At 52.9% G+C, this 21,989-nt stretch overlaps 11 protein-coding genes across 11 annotated transcripts; 8 read left to right on the top strand and 3 right to left on the bottom strand.

Moving 5' to 3' along the window:
* Positions 1–456: 456 nt before the first annotated feature.
* Positions 457–2,534, top strand: CKM354_000335600 (uncharacterized protein; the record flags this gene model as incomplete). Its single annotated transcript, XM_044798550.1, has 5 exons — positions 457–753; positions 1,086–1,228; positions 1,279–1,401; positions 1,464–2,443; positions 2,503–2,534. The coding sequence occupies 5 exons, from the start codon at positions 457–459 to the stop codon at positions 2,532–2,534; spliced, it is 1,575 nt and encodes a 524-aa protein (XP_044654485.1).
* Positions 2,535–2,890: 356 nt separating this feature from the next.
* Positions 2,891–3,571, top strand: CKM354_000335700 (bifunctional phosphatidyl-N-methylethanolamine N-methyltransferase/phosphatidyl-N-dimethylethanolamine N-methyltransferase; the record flags this gene model as incomplete). The annotated part of the gene is made up of 2 exons (XM_044798551.1): positions 2,891–2,951; positions 3,015–3,571. 2 exons carry the CDS (start codon positions 2,891–2,893, stop codon positions 3,569–3,571), a joined length of 618 nt encoding a protein of 205 aa, XP_044654486.1.
* A 1,064-nt stretch (positions 3,572–4,635) lies between these two features.
* CKM354_000335800 (uncharacterized protein) lies at positions 4,636–5,651 on the top strand (the record flags this gene model as incomplete). The annotated part of the gene is made up of 3 exons (XM_044798552.1): positions 4,636–4,964; positions 5,085–5,577; positions 5,631–5,651. The coding sequence occupies 3 exons, from the start codon at positions 4,636–4,638 to the stop codon at positions 5,649–5,651; spliced, it is 843 nt and encodes a 280-aa protein (XP_044654487.1).
* Positions 5,652–6,600: 949 nt separating this feature from the next.
* Positions 6,601–7,646, top strand: CKM354_000335900 (uncharacterized protein; the record flags this gene model as incomplete). Its single annotated transcript, XM_044798553.1, has 4 exons — positions 6,601–6,674; positions 6,732–6,859; positions 6,939–7,376; positions 7,432–7,646. 4 exons carry the CDS (start codon positions 6,601–6,603, stop codon positions 7,644–7,646), a joined length of 855 nt encoding a protein of 284 aa, XP_044654488.1.
* A 776-nt stretch (positions 7,647–8,422) lies between these two features.
* CKM354_000336000 (uncharacterized protein) lies at positions 8,423–9,614 on the top strand (the record flags this gene model as incomplete). The annotated part of the gene is made up of 2 exons (XM_044798554.1): positions 8,423–9,497; positions 9,559–9,614. The coding sequence occupies 2 exons, from the start codon at positions 8,423–8,425 to the stop codon at positions 9,612–9,614; spliced, it is 1,131 nt and encodes a 376-aa protein (XP_044654489.1).
* Positions 9,615–10,841: 1,227 nt separating this feature from the next.
* Positions 10,842–11,558, bottom strand: CKM354_000336100 (uncharacterized protein; the record flags this gene model as incomplete). The annotated part of the gene is made up of 2 exons (XM_044798555.1): positions 10,842–11,333; positions 11,442–11,558. 2 exons carry the CDS (start codon positions 11,556–11,558, stop codon positions 10,842–10,844), a joined length of 609 nt encoding a protein of 202 aa, XP_044654490.1.
* A 334-nt stretch (positions 11,559–11,892) lies between these two features.
* Positions 11,893–13,255, top strand: CKM354_000336200 (proteasome regulatory particle lid subunit RPN13; the record flags this gene model as incomplete). The annotated part of the gene is made up of 2 exons (XM_044798556.1): positions 11,893–12,497; positions 12,700–13,255. The coding sequence occupies 2 exons, from the start codon at positions 11,893–11,895 to the stop codon at positions 13,253–13,255; spliced, it is 1,161 nt and encodes a 386-aa protein (XP_044654491.1).
* A 334-nt stretch (positions 13,256–13,589) lies between these two features.
* Positions 13,590–16,142, bottom strand: CKM354_000336300 (uncharacterized protein; the record flags this gene model as incomplete). Its single annotated transcript, XM_044798557.1, has 5 exons — positions 13,590–13,803; positions 13,855–14,035; positions 14,093–14,278; positions 14,744–15,660; positions 15,760–16,142. 5 exons carry the CDS (start codon positions 16,140–16,142, stop codon positions 13,590–13,592), a joined length of 1,881 nt encoding a protein of 626 aa, XP_044654492.1.
* A 992-nt stretch (positions 16,143–17,134) lies between these two features.
* CKM354_000336400 (uncharacterized protein) lies at positions 17,135–19,483 on the bottom strand (the record flags this gene model as incomplete). The annotated part of the gene is made up of 1 exon (XM_044798558.1): positions 17,135–19,483. One exon carries the CDS (start codon positions 19,481–19,483, stop codon positions 17,135–17,137), a length of 2,349 nt encoding a protein of 782 aa, XP_044654493.1.
* A 323-nt stretch (positions 19,484–19,806) lies between these two features.
* Positions 19,807–20,882, top strand: CKM354_000336500 (translation elongation factor 1 subunit beta; the record flags this gene model as incomplete). The annotated part of the gene is made up of 5 exons (XM_044798559.1): positions 19,807–19,846; positions 19,901–19,940; positions 20,128–20,513; positions 20,563–20,775; positions 20,866–20,882. The coding sequence occupies 5 exons, from the start codon at positions 19,807–19,809 to the stop codon at positions 20,880–20,882; spliced, it is 696 nt and encodes a 231-aa protein (XP_044654494.1).
* A 594-nt stretch (positions 20,883–21,476) lies between these two features.
* CKM354_000336600 (uncharacterized protein) lies at positions 21,477–21,966 on the top strand (the record flags this gene model as incomplete). Its single annotated transcript, XM_044798560.1, has 2 exons — positions 21,477–21,532; positions 21,594–21,966. The coding sequence occupies 2 exons, from the start codon at positions 21,477–21,479 to the stop codon at positions 21,964–21,966; spliced, it is 429 nt and encodes a 142-aa protein (XP_044654495.1).
* Between the last annotated feature and the right edge of the window lie 23 nt (positions 21,967–21,989).

Genomic DNA, 21,989 nt, shown 5'->3' on the forward strand with positions numbered 1-21,989 from the left:
CGGCACCCAAAACTTGAAAGTTTAGTGGCAAGCCCCCACCGAACCGACACTGCTGTGCATCCTTCGTCGAGTAGATCGCCTATCGTCCAATACCCACGCTTCATCGGCGTAATTGAGCCACGCTGACTGTACAGAACAGATCTTGATGGTTCGGCACTACTTCAGCTGCTCAACTACGCCCCGGTCTTCCATCACTTGTCGCAGTGCCGATCACGCCTTCCTTGCACGCCTCTACCCGAGAAGGCGGATGTGACCTCTTGTTACTACTTTTCTCCAACACGCGCGCTGCACTTGAGCGTCCTCTTTTCTTCCTCTCGCAACCACAGTCTACCATAGTTCTCAACACTTCTGAACGTCGCATTCTCTACCAATTCGCGGTAAATGCTACTGTTCATCGACACCTTCTTCCATCAATTCTGCGGCTCTTCCGAGTCCGACTCAGACTGAGCAATCGCCATGTCCGTCGCACTCAAGAATGGCGATTCGCCCAAGGACGAAAAGCCAAAGCCCAGTTTTGGTGAAGATGGCTACTATGACGACTTTGCTTCATCGCCAGACGCCGCAGAGTCTGGTGGCCGCAAGAAGGTTCCAAAGAAGATGAACCGCATCGATGTACCCCGGACGAAGTCCATTGGAGGCTCTATCGCTGGACGCGCCGTTACGGACAGCAGCTCGGAGGACATCTCTGTCGAGAAGCAAATGGCGTTGGAGGAGGGAAATGCGATCAAGTACCGAACTTGTAGCTGGCAGAAGGTATGATTGTTTTTCGTTCGCCACCAAATGCACATGGCTGCTGCATTTTTGCCACAAGTATCAAGCGTTTTACCGCTCCAAAGCAAAGTGAAAATCATGATCAATATGTGTATTTTCATCGTGGACGTCGGCACAGCCTCGCTCCTCGTATCTCTGCATTTATGCGGCGTGTCAAGGCACCTTGTCCGGCGAAGTGAGATACTCGCCTAGTCAAGGTCGCTGCGTGAGCAACGATTGTTGTCTGCGAGTTTCGATTCTGCTTTCCGCAACCATGCGCCTCTTCTGAGCCATTGAAAGAGGGGTTTGAATTTCATCACTAACGCCGCGTACAGACTGCGGCACTCCTCTTTTCCGAGTACATCTGCTTGGCCATCATGAGTTTCCCATACTCTTACGCCATTCTCGGTCTCGTGCCTGGACTCATCCTTACTGTTGTCGTGGCTGCTATGGTATTGTATACGAGCTTGCTCGTATGGTACGTATGCGCCGATCACCTCTTTCTTTTCAATTATTAAGAACGTTTAGGGAATTTTGCCTCCGCCATCCCGAAGTCAAAGACGTCTGCGACATTGGACAGATGCTTTTCTGGGGCAAGAAATGGGCATGGTACTTCACCGCTGTCATGTTCCTCCTGAACAACACCTTCATGTGAGCAGAAGTTGCCCCCTCACGATGCTTGAGGTTCAGGCCAGACTGACTTGAACATATAGCCAAGGATTCCACTGCCTTACAGGAGCCAAATATCTCAACACGATGACGAACGGCAACAGCGGTGTCTGTACCATCGTGTTCTCTGCCATCGTGGCCATCGCGTCCTGGGCCTGCTCCCTTCCACGTACGTTCGGCACACTTTCGACTTTGGCGGGATTCTCGGCTTTTTTCACCTTCATATCGGTCATCCTGGCGACCATCTTCGCTGGAATTGAGGACCATCCCACCGGTTATCCGAAACTAGGCGAGCCGACTGTGTACGCTGTGACGCCCAGCTCGGTCACATTCGTAGCTGGCATGAACGCCTTCATGAACATCAGCTACACTTTCATCGGCCAGATCACACTTCCGAGTTTCATCGCCGAAATGAAGAACCCCCGGGACTTCCCCAAGGCTCTGTGGGCTGTTACCATTGCCGAGATAATTCTATTCTCCCTGGTCGGCTCAATAGTATACTCCAGGACTGGAACTGAATATTACACTTCTCCCGCATTTGGCTCCATATCGAACGAAGTGTACAAGAAGGTGTCATTTTCTCTAATGGTGCCTACGATTTTATTCTTGGGCGTTCTGTACGCCTCCGTGAGCGCTCGCTTCGTCTTCTTCCGACTTTACGCTGGCACTCGACACATGACCAGCAATACCGTTGCTGGGTGGGCCGGCTGGGCTGCCATTTTGGCGGTCACTTGGGCGCTGGCATTCATCATCGCAGAAGTGATTCCATTCTTCAGCGATTTGCTGTCGCTGATGAGCTCGCTCTTCGACAGCTTCTTCGGTTTCATCTTCTGGGGCACTGCCTACATCAGGATGAGAAACGCTGATTACGGACCGGATTTCTGGAAGACGAGAGGCGTTCGAGGATACATGGGAATCGCTCTCAACATTTGCTTGATCGCAATTGGATTCTTGTTCCTGGGAGGCGGCACGTATGCCAGTGTGGAAAGTATCCGACAGGGGTACAAGGGCGAAGGTTTTGGAGGTAAGTGCAACACAGAAGTTTCCGTTTCTGGATACACACTGACACATTTTCTTCTTTAGGTCCCTTCTCGTGCGCGTCCAATGGCGTCTGAGCCGGGGAGTCTGCATAGGTGTAGGTTTAGCATTGCATGAGGAATGATTGTCAGGAAACATGAACAGTACTGCAAATGGAGTTTCGGTATATCGTCTTCTGCACAAAAACAAGTAGTTTTATCGGTATGATAGTTGAAACTTCCTTTGGCTCATCAGCATCGTTGCTGTGAGCATGTGAAGAAGCGTGGCTGTCAAGTGCCGTGTGGGGTGTGCTGGATAGAGCTCGTTGACCTGACGTAAGGCCCACACACATCTGGCAACTGGAGCTCTCTTCACTCGCTCCACTGTTGGAAGCAGCCCAATACCTCCAACGTTTCGCTACCAGACCAGCTTCTCTGTGCACTCACTTCGCGCCATGGCTCCCACTCCAGCGTCCCTGCTGGGCTTCGTCGACTTCAGTCAACCCTCTCTCTGGAGTAAGTCTGTCCTCGGACTTCGCAAGCCACAACCCGAGCCGCCCACTGACCCTGTGCCTGCAGTTTCCGCCGCCTCAATCGTGTTCAATCCCACCTTCTGGAACATCGCAGCACGCAGCGAGTACCACAACAAAACCATCACCAAGCTCGCCGGCGGCAATCCTCGCTATGGCTGCTACGCCCTGGCCGTGACGATCTTCTCCATCGGTATCATCCGGGACGCACTCTACGAGCGAGCTCTCCGCGCACAACCTTCCCACCCGCTCCTCGAAGGCTTCGTATCGCAGGCTTTGGCTGTTGGATTAGTTGCAAGTGGTAATGTTCTTGTTCTGTCAAGCATGTGGGCATTGGGGATAACAGGCACATACCTCGGCGATTACTTTGGCATCCTCATGGACGACATCGTGACTGGCTTTCCCTTCAACGTGTCGGGATCACCAATGTACTATGGGAGTACCATGAGCTTTATTGGAACTGCTCTGTGGTTTGGCAAGCCTGCGGGACTTGTGCTGAGCGCTCTCGTTTATGTGGTCTACGAAATCGCGCTGCGCTTCGAGGATCCGTTCACGTCTCAGATCTACGCGAAGAGAGACCAAGAGCAGAAGAAGAAGTCAAAATAAGCGTGAAACGGACGAAGGAGGGCATGAAGATGTAGAGATGAAGGAATGGCTGAAAAGAAGTCTTGCATTGCACGCAGGGAAGATCATGGCTTAAGCCGACCGGCCCACACACCAAAACGGCGAAACAGGGAGTCCATACTGATAGAGAGATACCCAAGTCTGGAGAATAAAAGACCTCAACGTCTTGTTCCAATTCGAAGAGAATCTAGAATATAAAAATGTGGGAAAGTCAATACTGCGCTTGTATGTTCGTTTCTGCTGACTTCCATTGGCCGCTGCAATGGCACACTCGAAGGACTTCTTCGTCTTTGTGCTGCTCATGGCTCTAATACGTGGCGTGGGCTACTGAGAAACCAGCCGCTCATGCAGTGAATGGCATTGTGCTTGATAACCATCTTCGCGAACGCGTGTTGCGAAGTGAACGGAGTATTCTAAGACCGGCCTCATCTAATACACATTCCCATCGTTTGGTTCAGCTTGCGAATGGTTTCGTCAAACGCTGTGAAAGCAGCACGCCTTGCAGCGGCGTCCTCGTTTCGCCTGGCAATAATCAGCTCGATGCAACGAAGGGAAAACGGAATAGTTGGAACGAACATCGGTGGCATATCTCCCATTGGACTTCTCGTCCACCATACAAACATGAGGTTCTTGACGATGCGGTGCTCCATTCCCCGAGATGCTGCTGCTCCTCTCAGAAACTCCAAAGTTCTCTCGATTTCTTTGGCATTGAACTGCTCTCGCTCAGAGGAGCGGAACGCATTCCTCAGTCGATCCCGTGCTACATAGCGCTGGGGCTTTGCATACTGTACGGCTCGAAGTAGGTGTTGGTATAAATGGCGATAGGCCAGCAGGATCTGTTGCCTGCTCGCTTCCATCAAGCAGCTGATGTGCTGTGTGAAGAGTGTTGCACAAGCTGGAGTGCTTTTGTGTTTCAGCGTGTGGCTTGCGGAGCCAATGGGGGAGCGCAGTTGCCTGCTCAGAAGTGGCATATATTGTGCCCTCCTCCTACCACAGTTGACTTTTTCACGCCCTCGCTATTCCCAGACACTCCAAAGCTGCAGCTCATGCTTTGCAGAGGCATCGCAAGAGTGTCACGAGCACCATGTAGACGATATTCGACACTCCGTCACCCACGTCCAATCCCGGTACTGTCCGACGCGTCTCTGGAGACATTTCGCCGTGAAGCCTTCGAGCCTGGAAAACCTGCGCTGTTCCCTCGCAAGCATTTCGAGACCATACCGGCAGTCCAGCGATGGTTTGAGAATGCAAAGCAGGGCCGGGTGGCCCTAAATGTCGCCTACCTCTCCAAGTTCGGCGCGACCATAGTCCCTCTTGAGATCACGAACAATGGCCAGTTTGTCCGAGTGGAACACTCACTGAGCTTCTTCCTAGAGTGCGTCAAGGCCTCCACGTCCCGCTATCGCAAAAAGCACAACCGCTACTTCTCAGCATATGTGCCGCACGCGAGAGCTATCGTGAAACGGGAGACCGAATCTAACGACTTCTTCACTAGCACCTCCACTGTCACGACTCCAACGGCACGGGTCTATCTGGCACAGGCCTCACTCGCCGACTTCCCCAAAGCTCTCCGCGACGACGTACCGACGCCTGAGGTGGTATTGCAAGCTGGCAAAGGAGACATCTACGACTCCTCCCTATGGATAGGACAGGCTCCAACCTACACACCTCTGCACAGAGATCCCAATCCAAATGTATTTGTGCAACTTGCTGGAAAGAAAAAGATCAGGTGTTTCGCGCCCCGGGTGGGCCATGCCATATTCGCCAAAGTTCAAGAGCAGATTGGTGGGAGTGCTGTAGCAACGATGCGAGGAGAAGAGATGATGCAGGGAGAAGAGAAGCAGGCATTGGAGAATGAAGTCTGGCAGTCAGCAGGAAGTCATATGGAGCATTGTTTCGAGGCCGAGGTCGATAGCGGCGATGGTCTGTATATTCCCAAGGGCTACTGGCACAGTGTCAAAGGCGAAGGGAATGGTATCGTCGGATCGGTGAGCTAGGCCATCAGTTTTGACATCCGTCTTTGTGCTGACACATGCTCTAGGTGAACTGGTGGTTCAGATGATGTGTTGTTACTAATTGCATCACCGCCGGAATCCTTGTGCTAGCTTGAGGGCATGCACGACTTTGACCACGTTCCGGAGACCATTGCCGCCACATAGCCTACTCCGTTGTGGTGATATGCCCGGGGATGCCGATCGGAGTCTGCATGAGATCCTTAAACACGCACTCGCTCCTCAGCCGCGTACTTGATGCCTCCATGCAGCCCTTTCACCGACTGCGACGCGAGCCGACCCACCTACACCTGTAAGAAGGATTGCATTGGCTTGGCTGATTCGAGACTTTACCTCCGCGCCGTAGGAACAGCTGTAGGGCTATCAGGTGCCTTGCACCTGGCCGCATCGAAGAAATACTCCTGTGAGAGCCGCATGCACCTTCGTAATACGCGAAATTCCGTCATGCGTGTTTGTGCTTGTACGAGCTCGTCCCAAGGATCTGCCTTTCAGCTCGCTCTTGGCGCAGGAGATGGAGCTGCCAACACAAGGCTGACGATGGGCTGCAGCCGTGTGGCACTGCACACGACACGGCAAAAGTCTGTTTCGTCGCCTCCGGCGCAGAGTCGACGCAGAGATTCAACGTTGCACAACTTCTGCGAAACAAAGGGCAGTCGAACGGCCGCATTCTGCTCAGAGAACTAAGCTCAGAAGCATAGTGTTTTGGTTCAGCAGACTCTCGTCCCCCCAAGAGAGACGCTACGCAGCTACGTCTTGCTTTACCTTCAAGCTGACGGGAGCTTATCCTTGGTATTCGGCGCAACTTTTCTTGGGAGGAGCGCTATGCTGGCACGGCATTCGAAAACATAGCCACGAATTCTTGGAGGGCTGCCTTTAGGCGGCCCGTCACCTCTGCAGTGAGATTCTCACATTCGCACGACAAGTCTTTTCTCTCGCAGCCTTTCAACTCCGACCGGTCTTTTTGAGCCTTGCTTGAGCAATACGACTATTACAATTTACATGGCTGTGACTCCTAACATGAGCTGCCCCAGCGGCGGGCAGTTCTATGCATGTGGCGATGGCAGTAGATTTGTGTGAGTGCAAGAACGCGACATAGAACCTCGGGGTTGTCGATTAATGATAGAATGCAGAGGATGTTGCGCGAGTAATCCATGTGCTGTTGGATGCGCAGCAGGCAACCTCGTAACGACCAGCTTTGATACAGCGCAATATGGAGCCATACCGGATCAACAATGTAGCACAGGCCAATTCTTCACATGTCAGTGGTTCTCATCAGATGTGGAAGGTTTTGGGGCATATCTTCGCAACTTGTACTGACACCTCGTCGCCGATGTCAGGCAATTTCACCAGCCCGCCTTTTTGGGGATGCTGTACATCACCGGCGTGTTCGTCGACCACCGGATGTGCCTCGACTGCGTTAGCTGGTGCTTTCCTCACGACGAATCCAACGTTGGCTGAGCCTTTCCTGAGTCTGAACGAGACTTGGGAAGCCAGCAATACAGAAAACACGGATCCGACCCCAACCCCGACCAGTAACAACGATGATTCCGGTGGGGGTGGAGGTACGAACACAGGTGCCATAGCTGGAGGCGTGGTAGGCGGTATCGTCGCCCTCGCTGCAATTCTGTTCGGCCTTATCTGGCTGCTGCGTCGACGCAAAAGGCGGGCTGCCGCTGCGGCTGTCTCTTCTGCGCCCGCGGAGGACGAGAGCAAGCCTGGAGTACCAGAATTGTCGCACGATGACAGCACAGCAGTTGCGCTGAAACAACTACCCGGTAGGATTGCGCGTGTGAGGAACTTCCACGAAAACCTGACTGATTAAAATCGTAGGAAATTGGCAGACATCTCCTTCTATACCTTCATATCACAACTCACCAGAATTCCAGAACGGCGAATGGTCGCCCAGGCCGCCCAGCTATTTCACTAATGATCCGAGAGCCAAGCCACAACATATGTCGTATGAGCTTCCTGGCAGCCAGGCTGGAGTGGAAATGGATGTACGTCGAGAGCAGGATGGTAAACCGCCTTCATCGCCAGCAGCTTGATCGAAGACCAGCAGTGGCAAGGCTGGCCGGGGCGGTGCTGGCCAGGGTGAGTCGAGCGGCGGGCTGCAAAGAAGAGCGTAGATTGAAAATAGTGTACTGCATGCTATATTGTGTTTCTGTTTCCCTATGGAAACTGCGCTATGCTAATGCACAGAACCAGAGTGCAATTCACTCTACGCAATGGAGGATATTTCTGTCGCAGTTCCCGTGACTTCGTGGTTCCTGACGCGATGTGCAAGCATATCGAACATGTGGTCCGTGCGCCGATCAATGGTTGCTGGACCAACGACGAAACAACCTAGCGAAGGCGATGGTAGCGATGTCCAGCGCCGAAAGGTGTACCAGACAAGAGCGCAACGACTTCTAACAGCAGCCGACAACGTCAGATACTATTTTCTCCCGAGGGTCCTCGAAGCCGTGACGAGCGTGAGCTGGATAATTGCGGTGGTTGGAGGTGGCTAGCAAAGGTGGTTGGCGACAGCTCAAGATCCACGCATTCTCCCGGTCGAAGCTGAGCCATTTTCCCTCCCTCCTCACTTTCGCGCGTGACGCCTGCTGAAATTCAATCTCGCGCAGAATCTCATACGTTCGTTACCACCAGAAGACTGCAGAAGTGAAGAACAAGTGAGCGGCGCGCACGATAGAAAGTCCGGCGCTACTTCTACCCCACCATCGAAGACCGACGCCCGCATTCCAAGCACGACCGACGGGACAGCGTTCACATTCCAGCACGACGACAAGCATTTCCTGAGGCCGCAAAGGCCCTCAGTGCCAGAATGCTGTCGCCGCACCGGCTCGCGGCAGTGGTCCTGCTGGCACCGACCTTCACATTCGCCAATCCCAACCCACACGAGCGAGAGCTTGCCGGCTTCTCATTCAACGAGCTGTTCGCGCGCTGGGACTGTTCAGGAACAGCGTGTGGCACAGATGGCCAGTTCTGCTGTACTGCGGGAACATCATGCACAACGAATGCGGCAAACATCGCTGGGTGCGCTAATGCGCCCGCAACACAAGCAGCAGCTGGAGGTGCGGGAGGCTCATGGCAATACTACACTTCGACGTGGGTGGAGACGGGATTGGTGACTCGGACGAGCATCTGGAGTTCATATATCGGAGGAGCTGCGGCTACCGGTATTGCTTGCAATTACGCTTTGAACGAATCGCCGTGTGGGTCGATCTGCTGTGCCAGCAACCAATACTGCTTTTCGAAAGAACAATCGCAATGCGCCGCGAATGGCGGCGGTGGTAGCTCAGGTGCAGGTGCTGCAACCTATGTCAACCCAGGAGCAACTGCTGGTGCGCCAATTCGACCGACATCTTCTGGACAATTGACTGTAACCGCTACGAGAGATCCAACGACCACTGTGCCGTTTATGGAACCTGTCGCCACGGGCGCCAACGTCACAGTCACCGGTATGGAGGACGGCGGGGGTGGTGGTCTTTCAGGCGGCGCGATCGCTGGTATCGTTATCGGTGTCCTTGCAGGTCTGGCTCTTTTGGCCCTCCTCTGCTTCTGCTGCTGCATCAAGGGTCTCCTCGATGGCTGTCTTGCCTGCTTCGGCCTCGGCGGTCGCAAGAAGAGAAGACGAACGGAAATCGACGAATATGAGCGCTACTCTCACCACTCCGGTGGCGGTGGCGGTAGGACCTGGTACGGCGCCGCTCGCCCTCCTGCACGCGTGGACCGCCGTGATGACCGAAAGTCAAGCAATGGCAAGAATCTCCTGGGCCTAGGAGCAGGTCTGGCAGCCTTGTGGGCAGTTCTTGGTCTGAAGCGACAGCGAGACAACAGGAAAAATAATGAGAAGTACTCGGAGTACTCATATTCGAGCGATTACTACACCAGTGCTAGTGAGTATACCCATCCTAACCGGGTTCTTCATTGAGAGTGCATACTGACTCTTACTCCCAGGTAGCGCCAGCTCAGATGACAGGAGAACGCGAGGGACGAGATACTCGAGACGATGATGAGCAATGATGAAGTTTTTTCGGGATGCATCGGTAATGAAATATCTGTTACGGCGGTATGCGAATGAACGCTTCTGAAATCGCCGTCGAGCGAATTCGGGAGCAAGTGCTGGAAAGTTCCTCCAGTCATGCATTTTATGATCAGGCGTTCGTTGGGATGGGGGCCGAAGATACCAGAAAGGGCCGGCGCATGCATACCTTCACACAGAGATCTGTACATACTGTCGACGTTCGTAGAGAGAAGATCGAAGAAGTGTACATTGAACATCTGAGCAAAGATGATATTTCCAAAATCAGTTTTGACCTTGAGGCTTCTTTTGAGCTGATGTAGTCGTGGATGTTGCGAGAGCTTGTTTGTCGTCATCGTCTTTGGGAGTGAAGTAGACTGCTGCTGTAGGAATCGCTATGCCGAGCAACAGTCGGCTGTAACACAGAAAGTGCATTTTGATTAACCGTGCTGTTGATAGGGAAGTGTTGGTTGTAACCGTGAAGTGCTGCGTCAATGAAATCTGATGTCTTCATGCCAAGAGTGGGACGTCACAGGCACGAGGTCTCCAGCTTAAATCTAGGCTGTGGACCTACCTCATGGAGGTGTTTGGGTTCTAGTCGTGGTCAGCAAGGCATGGGAGTGCATCATTGTCTGCAGATCGATCAAAATTCATCTTGCGAGACGCAACTGATCAATTATCACGGCCAATGATGGCGAACACATATAGCGTGTAACTCGTTTGGCACGATTGGGGTTATAACGGAGACTTCACGAGTGAGGTCCTCATAGTCAAATGTATTGTCCTCCGGCATGAGGGAAACCGTTCGATGCTGATGTTGCGATCTGCCCGTTGCAGGTATATCACGGCCATGTGCACGGCTTCTGCATTCGTATACTGGAGAGATTGTAGACTGGTAAGTGAAATCCCATGTAGTTCGACGGGATTGAAGAAGCTTCGATTCGATTATCTTGCGGCCATCGGTCGTATTCTGCGATTAAAGGCGAAACGCTGATGCTGCCACACCAATTGCATGTTCCGGGAGTATGGTCTGGGTTGCTCATAAAGTTTCATTGAATTGGCCTGTCTCTGCAAACTTGACGAGGTTATCATTCAATCAGCATATTGACGGGCCATCCGTAGTTCTAGCCTCGCATATATGCTCAAAGCACTACCGCAGACAACGCCAATGACCGCTCTCGCCATGAGTTCTCATCTTCCCGCTGGACTGATAACGCATCTAGAAGACCATCTCGTGCGGCCGGTCACCCTTCCTCAAGCTGAAGTTGGTCGAAAGGTAGCCAGCAAGCAGAGGCTCCTTCTTCACGGCGGCCAAAATTGCCTTGTCCACCTTCTTCTGGTCCTCGGCGCGGTCGCTGTTCACCTCCTTCTTGGCTGGCTTCTCGCCCTGTGCGAAGAAAGCCTCCTGGCTGCCCTTCTTGTCGGCCTTCTTGTCGCGTGCAAAGTAGTTCTCGCCGCCAGCCTTCTCCACGGTCTGGGAGTCAACGCCGTCGAGAGGCACAGTGGTCTTGGTGGCGATCACGTAGCGGGCATTGACGCGGCGGAGAGGGACACCGTTAAGCTTGAATGGGCCAGTAACGAGGAGGACACCCTGTGGGAGGGTCTTAAGGAGGACCACACGCTTGCCTCGGAAGCGGCCAGCGAGGAGGATGAGGACGGTACCAGGCTGGAGCGATGCGCGAGGCTTGTATGGGCGAAGAGCCTTGCGGGTCTGTAATCGACAGTGTTAGTATGTTGTTTCCATGTTCGCACCCCACTCCCATTCTTCATCCCCATGCCCCTTCTTTTCCACCATCCCGGTGCACCATTGATGTCGTACCTTCTTGGCCTGAGCCTCGTCCTCGGCCGGGTAGTATTTGCTGGCCTTCTGGCTGGCGGGTGTGATGGTCCGCTCGCCCTTCTGGAACTTCTTGGTCTGGGGAGCCTCGGACGACATGATGGCCACTGTGCGCGACAATTAGTCTGGAACCGACGGATGAGGCGAGATCGAGCGGGTGTGCGGTGTGTGCGTACCAGGAAGGATGGTGCTGTGTGGGTTAGTAGAGGGTGATGTCGCTGCGTCGCCAGCAATGCGATGAAAGCGCACTTCGAGATTTGAGAAGACTTGGCGCGCGTGGAAGTCGGCGAAAGGAAACGCCGCGCTGGCAACGCCGCCTCGCCAGACCTTCCCTGCGCGGACACGCATGACATACGCGCAGCTGCAGCCAGCTCTGTCCAAAACATCGAACTCCATCACCCATCACACTTCTCCGCCCACAACACCACCCACCATGGCCACCGCCCCGCTCATCACATTCAAGGCCGGTCTGTGCGACTTCAGTGGCCGCACCGTCACTCCCGATGCTCGCCCCGGCTACATCTACCTCTATAGCGAAGAGGAACTGCTGCACTTTTGCTGGCGACCTCGATCAGCACCCTCCACCGAGCCCGAGGTCGATCTGCTCATGTTTCCCTCCGATGGGCACTTCTTCCCCCTCGTCAAGGAGCAAGGAGCTGAGCAATTGCACTCGCCCACGAACGGCCGCATCTTCGTTCTCAAGTTCAGCAGCAGCAACCAGAAACACTACTTTTGGATGCAGAGCAAGTCACAGTCACGTCAAGGAGAGACCAGCTGGTTCAGCGAGCGTGATCAACGCATCGGCCAGATCGTTGACCAACTCCTGCAGGGCGAGGATGTTGACGTGACTGCTGAAATTGATGAGATCCGCGGCGGCGGCAACTCTGGCACCGATGGGGATGCAGACGCAATGGAAGTTGACCAGGACCGCACATTGGGAAGACAAGAATCGGGAGGTGCCGGACAAGATGCTACTGGTGGTGATCCACGCGAAGAGGGCGAGGCGAGCAGAGAAGGAGGAGCCGATGGTGGCAGAGCGTAAGTTGAGCCCGCTCCACATCGTACTGAAAGGGTTGCACGGCGCGGCATGGCGGTGCCCGTAAGATGGCGTCTGAATTTGGCGGATCTGCATGTACGATTACCACACGAAAGCTATGATGATACGGCCACTGCTTATTTGCTCGCTGCTTGTCCCTTTCTATGTGCCGGTATCCCGCTGACTTTGACATCGCTCAGATAGTGCACCATCATCCTCTTCAGCGCCGCAAGATACCAACGCAGTGGTACAGAACTTCCTGAACTCATTAAAAGGTGGAAGCGCACTCGGCTCTCAACAACAGGCTGCCGAGAAGCCATTCACCACATTGCCGGATCTCCTTTCCACATCAACAACCACAGCATACATATCCGAAGCATCGCAGCAGCAGATCGACAATCTGTGCTCGTACCTCCCACCTGAGCTCTTCCTTCTAGCTCAAGAATCGTCATCATCCACATCAGCTGCAGAGGTCACCCCAGCTACTGCACAGGCAGCACTAGAAACACTCTCGATCGGGCAAAAGAAGGAGATATTGAACAAGGTGCTTCGATCCCCACAGTTACAGCAGAGTCTTGGCTCCTTGACTGTAGCTTTGCGAGATGGTGGTTTACCAATGATCTCGGAAGCACTGGGCATCAAGGTCGAAAATGGCGGAAACATCAAGAGTGGAAGTATGCCGCTGGGTGGGTCCGCCGCCGTGGAAGCTTTCGTCGATGGTGTCAAGAAGACTGCCGAAGACGAAGCTAGTAAGAAATAAGGGGTGAGCGTCCTTGTTCCTGAAGTCGATTTGGACTTCGATATCGTGATGATCCTCATCATTGACTTGGTTCAAATCGAACTTCGCGCACATCTCGCAAACAGCATGTAGAAGGGATGTTAGAAGCTCGTCACTCCGGCATAGCAGACAAATCGTTTGTGTAAATGACGCAGAACGTCGAACTGACACTGCGACGGAGTCTTTTTTTGATTATTCCAGACATTAAGTTCTTATAGTCAGCACCAAAGTGGTTGCTACCTCCCCTGCTCTTTTCGAATGCACAGACTTCTGTGAATGACAGGGATTGCCCATCCGCTCAGCAGCACACTCATTTCTATTCCATCTTCTCCTCGCTCTCACTTCGGTCTTGTGCCGCCTGACTTGCGATGGGGAACGTCGGAGCAAATGTGCTCTTCTCCCGAATCTTCGCACCCCTTAGGTAGAAGTACACTGGCATGGGGACACACACGAAAGCCACGCAACCGAGCAAAGTACCAGCCCATTGGACGCCCATCCCATTGATCATCTGGGTCGCGAATAGTGGGAATCTGTTGATGAATGTTAGCAGTTCCACGAACCAAGTGATCTACACGACGTACCCTGCGCCCGCCAGACTACGGAGGAACGTGTTCGCCGCAACGGCACTGGCCGCGAACATCAAATAAGCGTCGATGAGGTAGTTCAGGCAATTAAGGAAGATCGACATAATGCCAAACCCTGTCAAGAGGCCAGAAAGAGTTGGGACAATCCAGTGGACATCTCCACTATACCCAGACCAACCTTGAGAACGATTTCGTCAGTAAGACACAACAACGCAAGATTCGCGGGAACGCTCACCAAACCACAACAAGCCTGCACCAAACAAAACTCCACCCAGAATGACGGGTGGAAGTCTCCATTCCGGAATTGGCATGTTTTTGTTCGCGGCCAGCTTACGATTGTAAGACGGCTGCAGGAAGAGCATGAAAACACCTGCCAAGATTTCTCCGAGGATCATTCCGAAGAAAGGAAGACCACCCACCCCTATAAAGCAATAGGTGTTAGCAGCAGTCACTGTCTCGCCAGCAGAGGACGAACGCCACAAAGAGGGCCATGGTCTGCAAATCTGTTGAAGACCACAAAAGTGCAAATTCGCGCTGATGTCAGATCTGGAATGATAGTTCAAACGAACGTCTTTGCGAAGCTGTTTTGGCATGCCGTATTGTGGGCAGGTGTCTGCAACTGCAGGCTGCCGTCACATTAACGGGAAAGGGCACACACAACTGTAAATGATTCACAGTGTTGTGGGCTCTTCCTTAGCTAAGTGACAAGATGCAGCAGAACAGCATTTATTTCAAACCTCTTCGAGAGAGGCATACATGGCTCGGGGGCACACTTGAAACTCAAGCATTCCAAACCTGACATTAGTGCGAAAATGCACTTGTGTTGAAAGCAAGTGCTATACGGTCTCATGCGAGACCGGCCTTGGGGAGGAGGGGTTTTACTCACCGGCGTTGAATCCGTAGCCGATTTGGTAGACAATGGGGTAGAAGGTAAGAAACAAATATAGCAAGCCGTAAATGAAAGCCATGTAAATACTGATGAGCAGGACGATGGGCTCGGTAAACAGCATCCTCAGCGGTCGAGACAAATTTTTCTCCAGAAGCTCGCGCAGGTCGACTTCGATCTCTTCTTGCTTGGCGTGGATTCCCCAGTTCCGTGTTCTCCTCCGGAGGTCGGCCGCTTTGTTAACGAGGATCACTGGAGGGTAGGTCTCTTCAAGAAACAGCAACGACAGACCGAGTCCCAGGAAGCCCATGATCGCTGTGATGTACTCAGTCCACCGCCAACCGAGGTAGCTCTGGACGATGAAACCTCCAATAAATGGAGCGAGCAGTGGCCCAGAAAAGACGGTCATACTGAAAACAGTGATGGCCAATCCTCGTTGACGGTTCGAAAACATGTCGGCAAAGACTGCTCCCACGCAGGTCAATGGGCAAGCGCCCATGAAACCAGCGAAGAATCTACAGATGAAGATGGTCTGAGCATCCTTCGCAACGGCGACTGCAATATTGAAAATGGAGAAGCCGAATGATGAGATCAATAGAGGCGTTTTCCGTCCGTAGAGCTCGCTGTATGGAGCCCACAGCATGGGCCCGGTGGCAAAGCCCAGCACGTATAATGACACGCCTAAGATGCCAACTTCGCGGGAGATGTTGAATTCGATGGCTACGGTTGCCGTCGCGGTGGAGAATATGGAACTGCCAAATGCAGCGACGAGAGTCACATACCCGAGTGTTACGGCAACAGGCATTTTCTTCTTCAGAGGCCAATTATGCGGATGTAAAGGATCGCCGGGGCCGTTAAATTCGCACACATAAAGCTCGCGGTCCCCTAGAGCAGGGGGGTAAGATTTCCCACCTCCACTATCAAGAAACGGTCAGCCTGTGTTGAGATATCTCCCTCCCGTTGCTGGTAATGAGCTAATGCTGAAAGTGAAGATCGTGCACTGTTGCTTCACTTACAATGCGGGCAGTGGAGTCTTGCTGTGTCGCGTTGCCGTCCTAGAACGAAGAGAAGCGCCGACTGTAGCGCTGTGCTGGCTACGCCCTGTTTGGATTCTGCTCAAAGCAGTTGGATGGCGTTCAAGATCCACAACATCGTCTCGCTGCGTCGGTAATCGTGACATTCCTATTTCCTGTCGTTCGACCGATTGACCAGACGATGAAGAGCCGGAACTGGACGAGCTGGAGACTGTTAATGTTCGCTCCAAGGCCTCGCGTCGTTCGGTCTTCTCCATTGGATTCAGTGTTTCTGACGCGCCTGGCGTTGATCCTGGTAATGTGTTGTATCTCTCCGGGCTGGCCTCCCTCTCAACCTCCTCCATTCGTTGATCTTCGGTATTCATGGCTGTTGCAGATTGGCTGTGTCTGGGTACTGTCGACTGAATTCTGAAAAACAATGATGCGCAGAGGCGCACGTAGAACGCGAGCACAAAGTGCAGTGATGAAAGAGGTAAGTAGAATCACAAACAATGTCGTTCGACGAGGACAACTTAAGCGCGACTGAAAATGGTTCGCGGCTTTAGTCGGCCGAAGAGAAAGTGCTCAAAGTGCGGCGTCGCGTTGGGGACAGAAAGCACTATAATCCCTTGGGCGAACTTTCCGACGCTCAATGCCGGACAGAGCAGCGCGCCTGCTTAGAAAGAATGGCGGCTCGCCGTCGTGGCCAAAGTGCCAGCGACTAAAATATTTCTGCTATGTCCGGTAGATTGGGCCGTCTGCAATACGTCAGAAAGCCGATGCCGAAGCACAGTGGCGCCGCCGTCGTTCCGATGATGGTGGATTCGGTAGTCTGTGCCTGCCGCCGATGTTTTGCCTGCTGCATCTCGAGGTGTCCAGAAAGTGCGACAGAATGCGGCAACACTCCTCTCAACGGGCGAGGCCGAAGCGTGGTTTTGATCCCACAACAAATCCTCCTGCAAAAAGTAACTTCATCTGGAGGCGTTTTGTGAAGAAGGTGATAGGACGACGAATGTCTTCAACGGTGCCGAGCAACCGATCTCTACCAATCGCTATTCCCATGAAGGATGCACGATATTGCTGTGTCAGCAGCCCACAGACGACGTGCCACATGCTGGAAGTCTACACAATGGCGCCCGTTGGAAGGAGCCAGATGCCGGGTTCGTGAAGGTGGAGAGATGCTTGCGCGTTTCACCTGTCGACTGGCCTAGCCGGTGGCATGTGCTTAATGAGCTGAGCGCCGAATTTTGCTATCGATATATAGTAGTATATTCTACAATGCTAAAACTACACTTTGTTGTTACAATAAGTCAGGATTCCCACGCTATGCTTTCGTCAAGTCGTCAATATTATTGTGTGATCACAATACCCCGCCAGTTCACGGCTCTGAGCTGCCAGGTACCAAAATATCCAGGTGCTCACCTCCTTCCTTGATTGTCACAGTAGCTATGTCTCCGCTCTTCACGGCGCCTCTGATGATCTTGTCTGCCAGGCTGTTTCCAACCTCCTTCGAAATCAGTCTGTTCAACGGTCTCGCACCATAGCGGGGATCGTAGCCCTTGTTGCAAAGCCAGTCTCTCACTTCATCACTAACTTGTAGTGTAATGCGACGATCGTCCAGTCTTGCTTGTAGCTCCTTTAGTCGAATGTCAACGATATCGCGCAAGGCTTCTTTGGACAGCCGCTTGAAGATGATGAACTCGTCCAGACGGTTGATGAACTCAGGAGGGTATGAGGCCTGCACCACGTCCATGACTTGCTTCTTCGTCTCGGACGAGATCTCAGAGGCGGCACTGTCATCCACCAGTAGTGCCTCTGCGCCAAGATTTGATGTCAAGACAATGATGGTGTTGCGGAAGTCGACCTTGTGGCCCTGCGAATCAGTGAGGAACCCTTCGTCCAGGACCTGGAGCAATAGCGTGGAGATATCGCGATGAGCCTTTTCAAATTCGTCGAACAGGAGCACAGCATACGGCTTCCTCCGAACAGCTTCCGTTAGCTGACCGGCATCCTCGTAGCCCACATAACCTGCTGGAGCTCCGATGAGCCTTGAAACGGTGTGCTTCTCTTGGTACTCCGACATGTCGAAACGCACGACAGCGTTGGAGGATGAAAAGAGGAAGTCTGCCATCTTCTTGCAAAGCTCAGTCTTGCCCACACCAGTAGGACCAAGAAACATGAAAGATGCAATAGGCCTATTGTCACCACTGAGTCCTGCTCGTTGCAAGCGCACTGCATTGGCAACTGCATGTAGAGCCTCGTCCTGCCCGCGGACGGATTGACGAAGGACGTCCTCCATCTTCACTAATTTCTGGATCTCGCCGCTCATCAGCTTTGTCACAGGAATGCCGGTCGCCTTGGCCACCACGAGAGCGATGTCGTCTGCGGTCACTGAATCGTGAATGAGTGTATCCTTGACAGCTTTTGACTCGCCGCCTTGATCCTCAGGCAGCTTTTTCTGGAGCTCAGGTATTTTCGCATATCGCAACTCGCTCGCTTTTGCAAAGTTGCCTTCCCGCTGCGCCTGTTCAAGTTCGATCCGCGCTCGCTCTAGTTCTTCCTTGGTTCGCTTGATCTCTTCGATTTCAGCTCGCTCTGCTTCCCATTTCTCTGTTAGAGCACCAAGTTCGTCTTGCTTCAGGGTCAGCGTCTTCTCCAACTGCTCCCGCCGTTCTTTACTGGCAACATCAGTCTCCTTGCGCAACGATTCTAATTCGATCTGGATCGTCATTATCTGCCGGTCGAGCTCCTGGATCGCGTCAGGTTTGCTCTCCTGTTGCAAACGTAGGGCTGAAGCGGCTTCGTCGACAAGATCGATTGCTTTGTCTGGCAAGAATCGATCAGTGATGTAGCGGTTGGAATACGCCGCTGCTGCGACCAACGCGCCATCTGTGATCCGCACACCATGGTGAACTTCGTAACGGTCTTTGATGCCTCGCAAAATGGACACTGTATCCTGCACAGACGGCTCACCCACGAGGATCGGTTGAAATCGCCGTGCCAGTGCAACATCCTTCTCGATCTGTCGATACTCGTTCAAGGTCGTCGCACCACAGCATTGAAGTTCGCCACGCGATAAGGCTGGCTTGAGAAGATTACTGGCATCGATCGACCCCTCTGCTTTACCCAGTCCCAGTAAAGTGTGAAGCTCGTCAACGAACAGAACCACTCCACCCTTTGCATCTGACACCTCTTTCAGGACAGCCTTCAGTCTTTCCTCAAAATCTCCACGGAATTTCGCTCCAGCGATCAAGCTTCCCAGATCCAAGCTAATCACCCTCTTGTCTTTGATTGATTCCGGCACATCGCCTTTTACAATGCGTTGCGCGAGTCCCTCAAGTATAGCGGTCTTGCCTGTTCCAGCCGAACCGATTAGAACAGGGTTGTTCTTGGTTCGTCTCGATAAAATTTGAATTGTTCTGTGTATTTCTGCGTCTCTTCCAATAACCGGGTCCAGCTTCCCTTCTTTCGCTCTCGCTGTAAGATCAACGCCGTATTGTTCAAGAGCAGGCTTCTCGCTCTCTCCTCCGCCCATGTTCATACGGTGGGTGCCACCAGGAGGATGCGGCCGCCCACTTGCATAGTTTCGCCGTTGTGTCGCTGCAATGGTCGTTGTGCGCGGTGCTGTTCGTTGTAGTATTGATGTAGCTCGAATTGTGTTTCGAGGTAATGGATATCGAACGGAGGCTATTCGCCTTGCTGCGTGTCTTGCTGTTGGAGGTAGCATGGTGCTCGATAGATGAGGAAAGGAAACCAACAACAAACGCTTGGATATGCTCTACAACTCACGAAGCCATCAGACTGTTATGCTCGAGATGATGCCTTGATGCATTTCTGGAAGTATCGAGGCCATTCTCTTTAGCTCGACGGACCTGTGCCTGACCCGCCGCTAACGATTGGCGTTTATGCCTGAGACGCGGCAGCGCCCGCTCGCGCCCCACACCAGTTGAGGGAGGGTCAAATCAAATATTCTTCTCTTCTTGCGCCGCATCCCGCAGCTCTCAGTCATAGAACAACACACACCCAGAACTCGCCACAAACACCAGCACAATGGGTTTCACCGACTTCGTTTCCGACACTGGCCTGACCCGTACGTTGCTAGTTGGTCGCCGTGTCTTGTTGCCGCGCTAACAAGTCGCCGCAGTCCTTGACAACTGGGTCAAGACTCGCTCATACATTGTCGGGTAAGTCTAGCACAATCACTTCACAGCAGAATACCATGATGAATACAATTTGGTCCGTGTTATTGAGGAGCTTAAGACCCTCCAAATGAAACCACACCAAAGCGCTTGCGCACCTCTGACCCCCCTTTGCGGATTCTCAAAGACACAGTCATTTCTCGCACAAGGATTTGCGCTGACAGCTCTAAAGCTATGGCCCTTCGCAAGCAGACGTGAAGGTCTTCCAGTCCTTCAGTGAGCAGCCAAAGGTCGAGAAGTACCCTCACGCCTACCGCTGGTACAAGCACATCTCCACATTCGAGCCAGAGTTCTCTACCCTTCCTGGTGACCCAAGCAAGGCCGCCACTGCCTACGGCCCAGAGTCCTCTGACCTCACCGTCAACCCCGCGAAGGCTCCAGAGAAGGCTGAGGAGGAAGATGATGATGAAGTCGATCTCTTTGGTTCCGATGACGAGGAGGAGGATGCAGAGGCAGTCCGCATTCGTGAGGAGAGACTTGCTGAGTACAAGAAGAAGAAGGAGGGCAAGACCAAGCCAGCAGCGAAGTCTATCGTCACATTGGATGTGAAGCCATGGGGTATGATACATTGCTGGAACATACAAGACGCTGTACTAATTCTTGACAGACGATGAGACCGACATGAAAGCATTGGAGGCCGCTGTTCGTGGCATCGAGCAAGACGGTCTGGTCTGGGGTGGAGGCAAGCTTGTTGCCGTTGGTTTCGGTATCAAGAAGCTCCAGATCAACTGCGTCGTCGAGGACGACAAGGTGTCGATGGAGGAGCTCCAGGAGACCATTGAGGGCTTCGAGGACTACGTGCAGTCCAGTGATGTTGCTGGTAAGTGTCTCCTTCACCCTCTTTTTCGCAATTATTATTTTTCTTGCGACTCTTATTACTTCCTCGTGCTTAATACTAACTCTAAGGCAGCAATGCAGAAGCTATGATTTTCACGTGGACGCAACGAGAGCAATGGAGCTGGTGTAGACAAGTCGAGAATGTGCTGGGTGAATACATGATGTGCCTGGGATACCAGGTGGCCCGCATTTTCAGGCAACGAGCCCGGCACGAATGGTTGCACGGCCTTGACGCGTGATGAATAGATACCAAAAGAATTCATGATTGCAATGACCATGAAGCATTTACTCATTGACGTTTACCACGATGTCTACCGGTTTCCTCACTTGAAAATTTGCCAAGCCATATCACGTGAAAGCGGACTTCATTTCGAGTAAACATGCACTCCACGGCAACCTCTCTTTCTAACAGTACCGTGCTCGTCACCCACGATCTGCAATTTGAGCGCCTTGATTGTTTGGTTCATACCCAGAGACATTTTACAGAGATGCGGAGGTGACGCATCACGTGACGCGACTTCCACCTCTACAAGGCACGCTTCTCTAGCTGCTCACTTTCTTGAAGGGCAACTGAACATCAAATCGCGAGCGAGATCGTCGCACCAATTGCAGAAGCAACTCGCCACCTCCACACCCAGCAATAGCAAACGACGCTCCGGTAGACACCACTCAGTTTCAGCCACCATGGGCGCATCAGCGAACCTCTTCAACCTGGCTGGACTGGTATTCCTTTCACACGCGTGAGTTCCAGATTGCCATGAGCTCTCGTCATGGACTGGCACTAACTCGAATCGCCGACAGTGTGTACAGCTCGTACGAACACTCGCTTCTGCCATCCTCAGCTCTGCCGACACCATCCAGCTCGATAATACCCTCAATACTCGACCCCAAGATATCAATACCTACCGACATCGTGCTCGAGACCTTATTCTCCGTCCTTTTGCTTTGCATAGGGGTCGTCCTCGGCAGCCCTGATCTTCAGCCGATACAATGGAATGTCTGGGCTGGCAGATTGGAGCGAAGCAAAGAAGCGAGAACAGTGTCGGCAGTGGGTGTGGGAGGAGGTAACCCATTCGCAGCACTGGAAGAGCGCCCGGGCTTCTTGGACATAAGAAAGACGAGGGAAGAGTTCGCTGCGCTGAAAAAGCAGGGGGCGGTGGGCGAAAAGTCATGACATACGGCGGCGAAAAGCTGAAT

This window comes from Cercospora kikuchii (genome assembly GCF_019650295.1).
Source record: "Cercospora kikuchii DNA, contig_00002, whole genome shotgun sequence".
NCBI classification, from domain to species: domain Eukaryota; kingdom Fungi; phylum Ascomycota; class Dothideomycetes; order Mycosphaerellales; family Mycosphaerellaceae; genus Cercospora; species Cercospora kikuchii.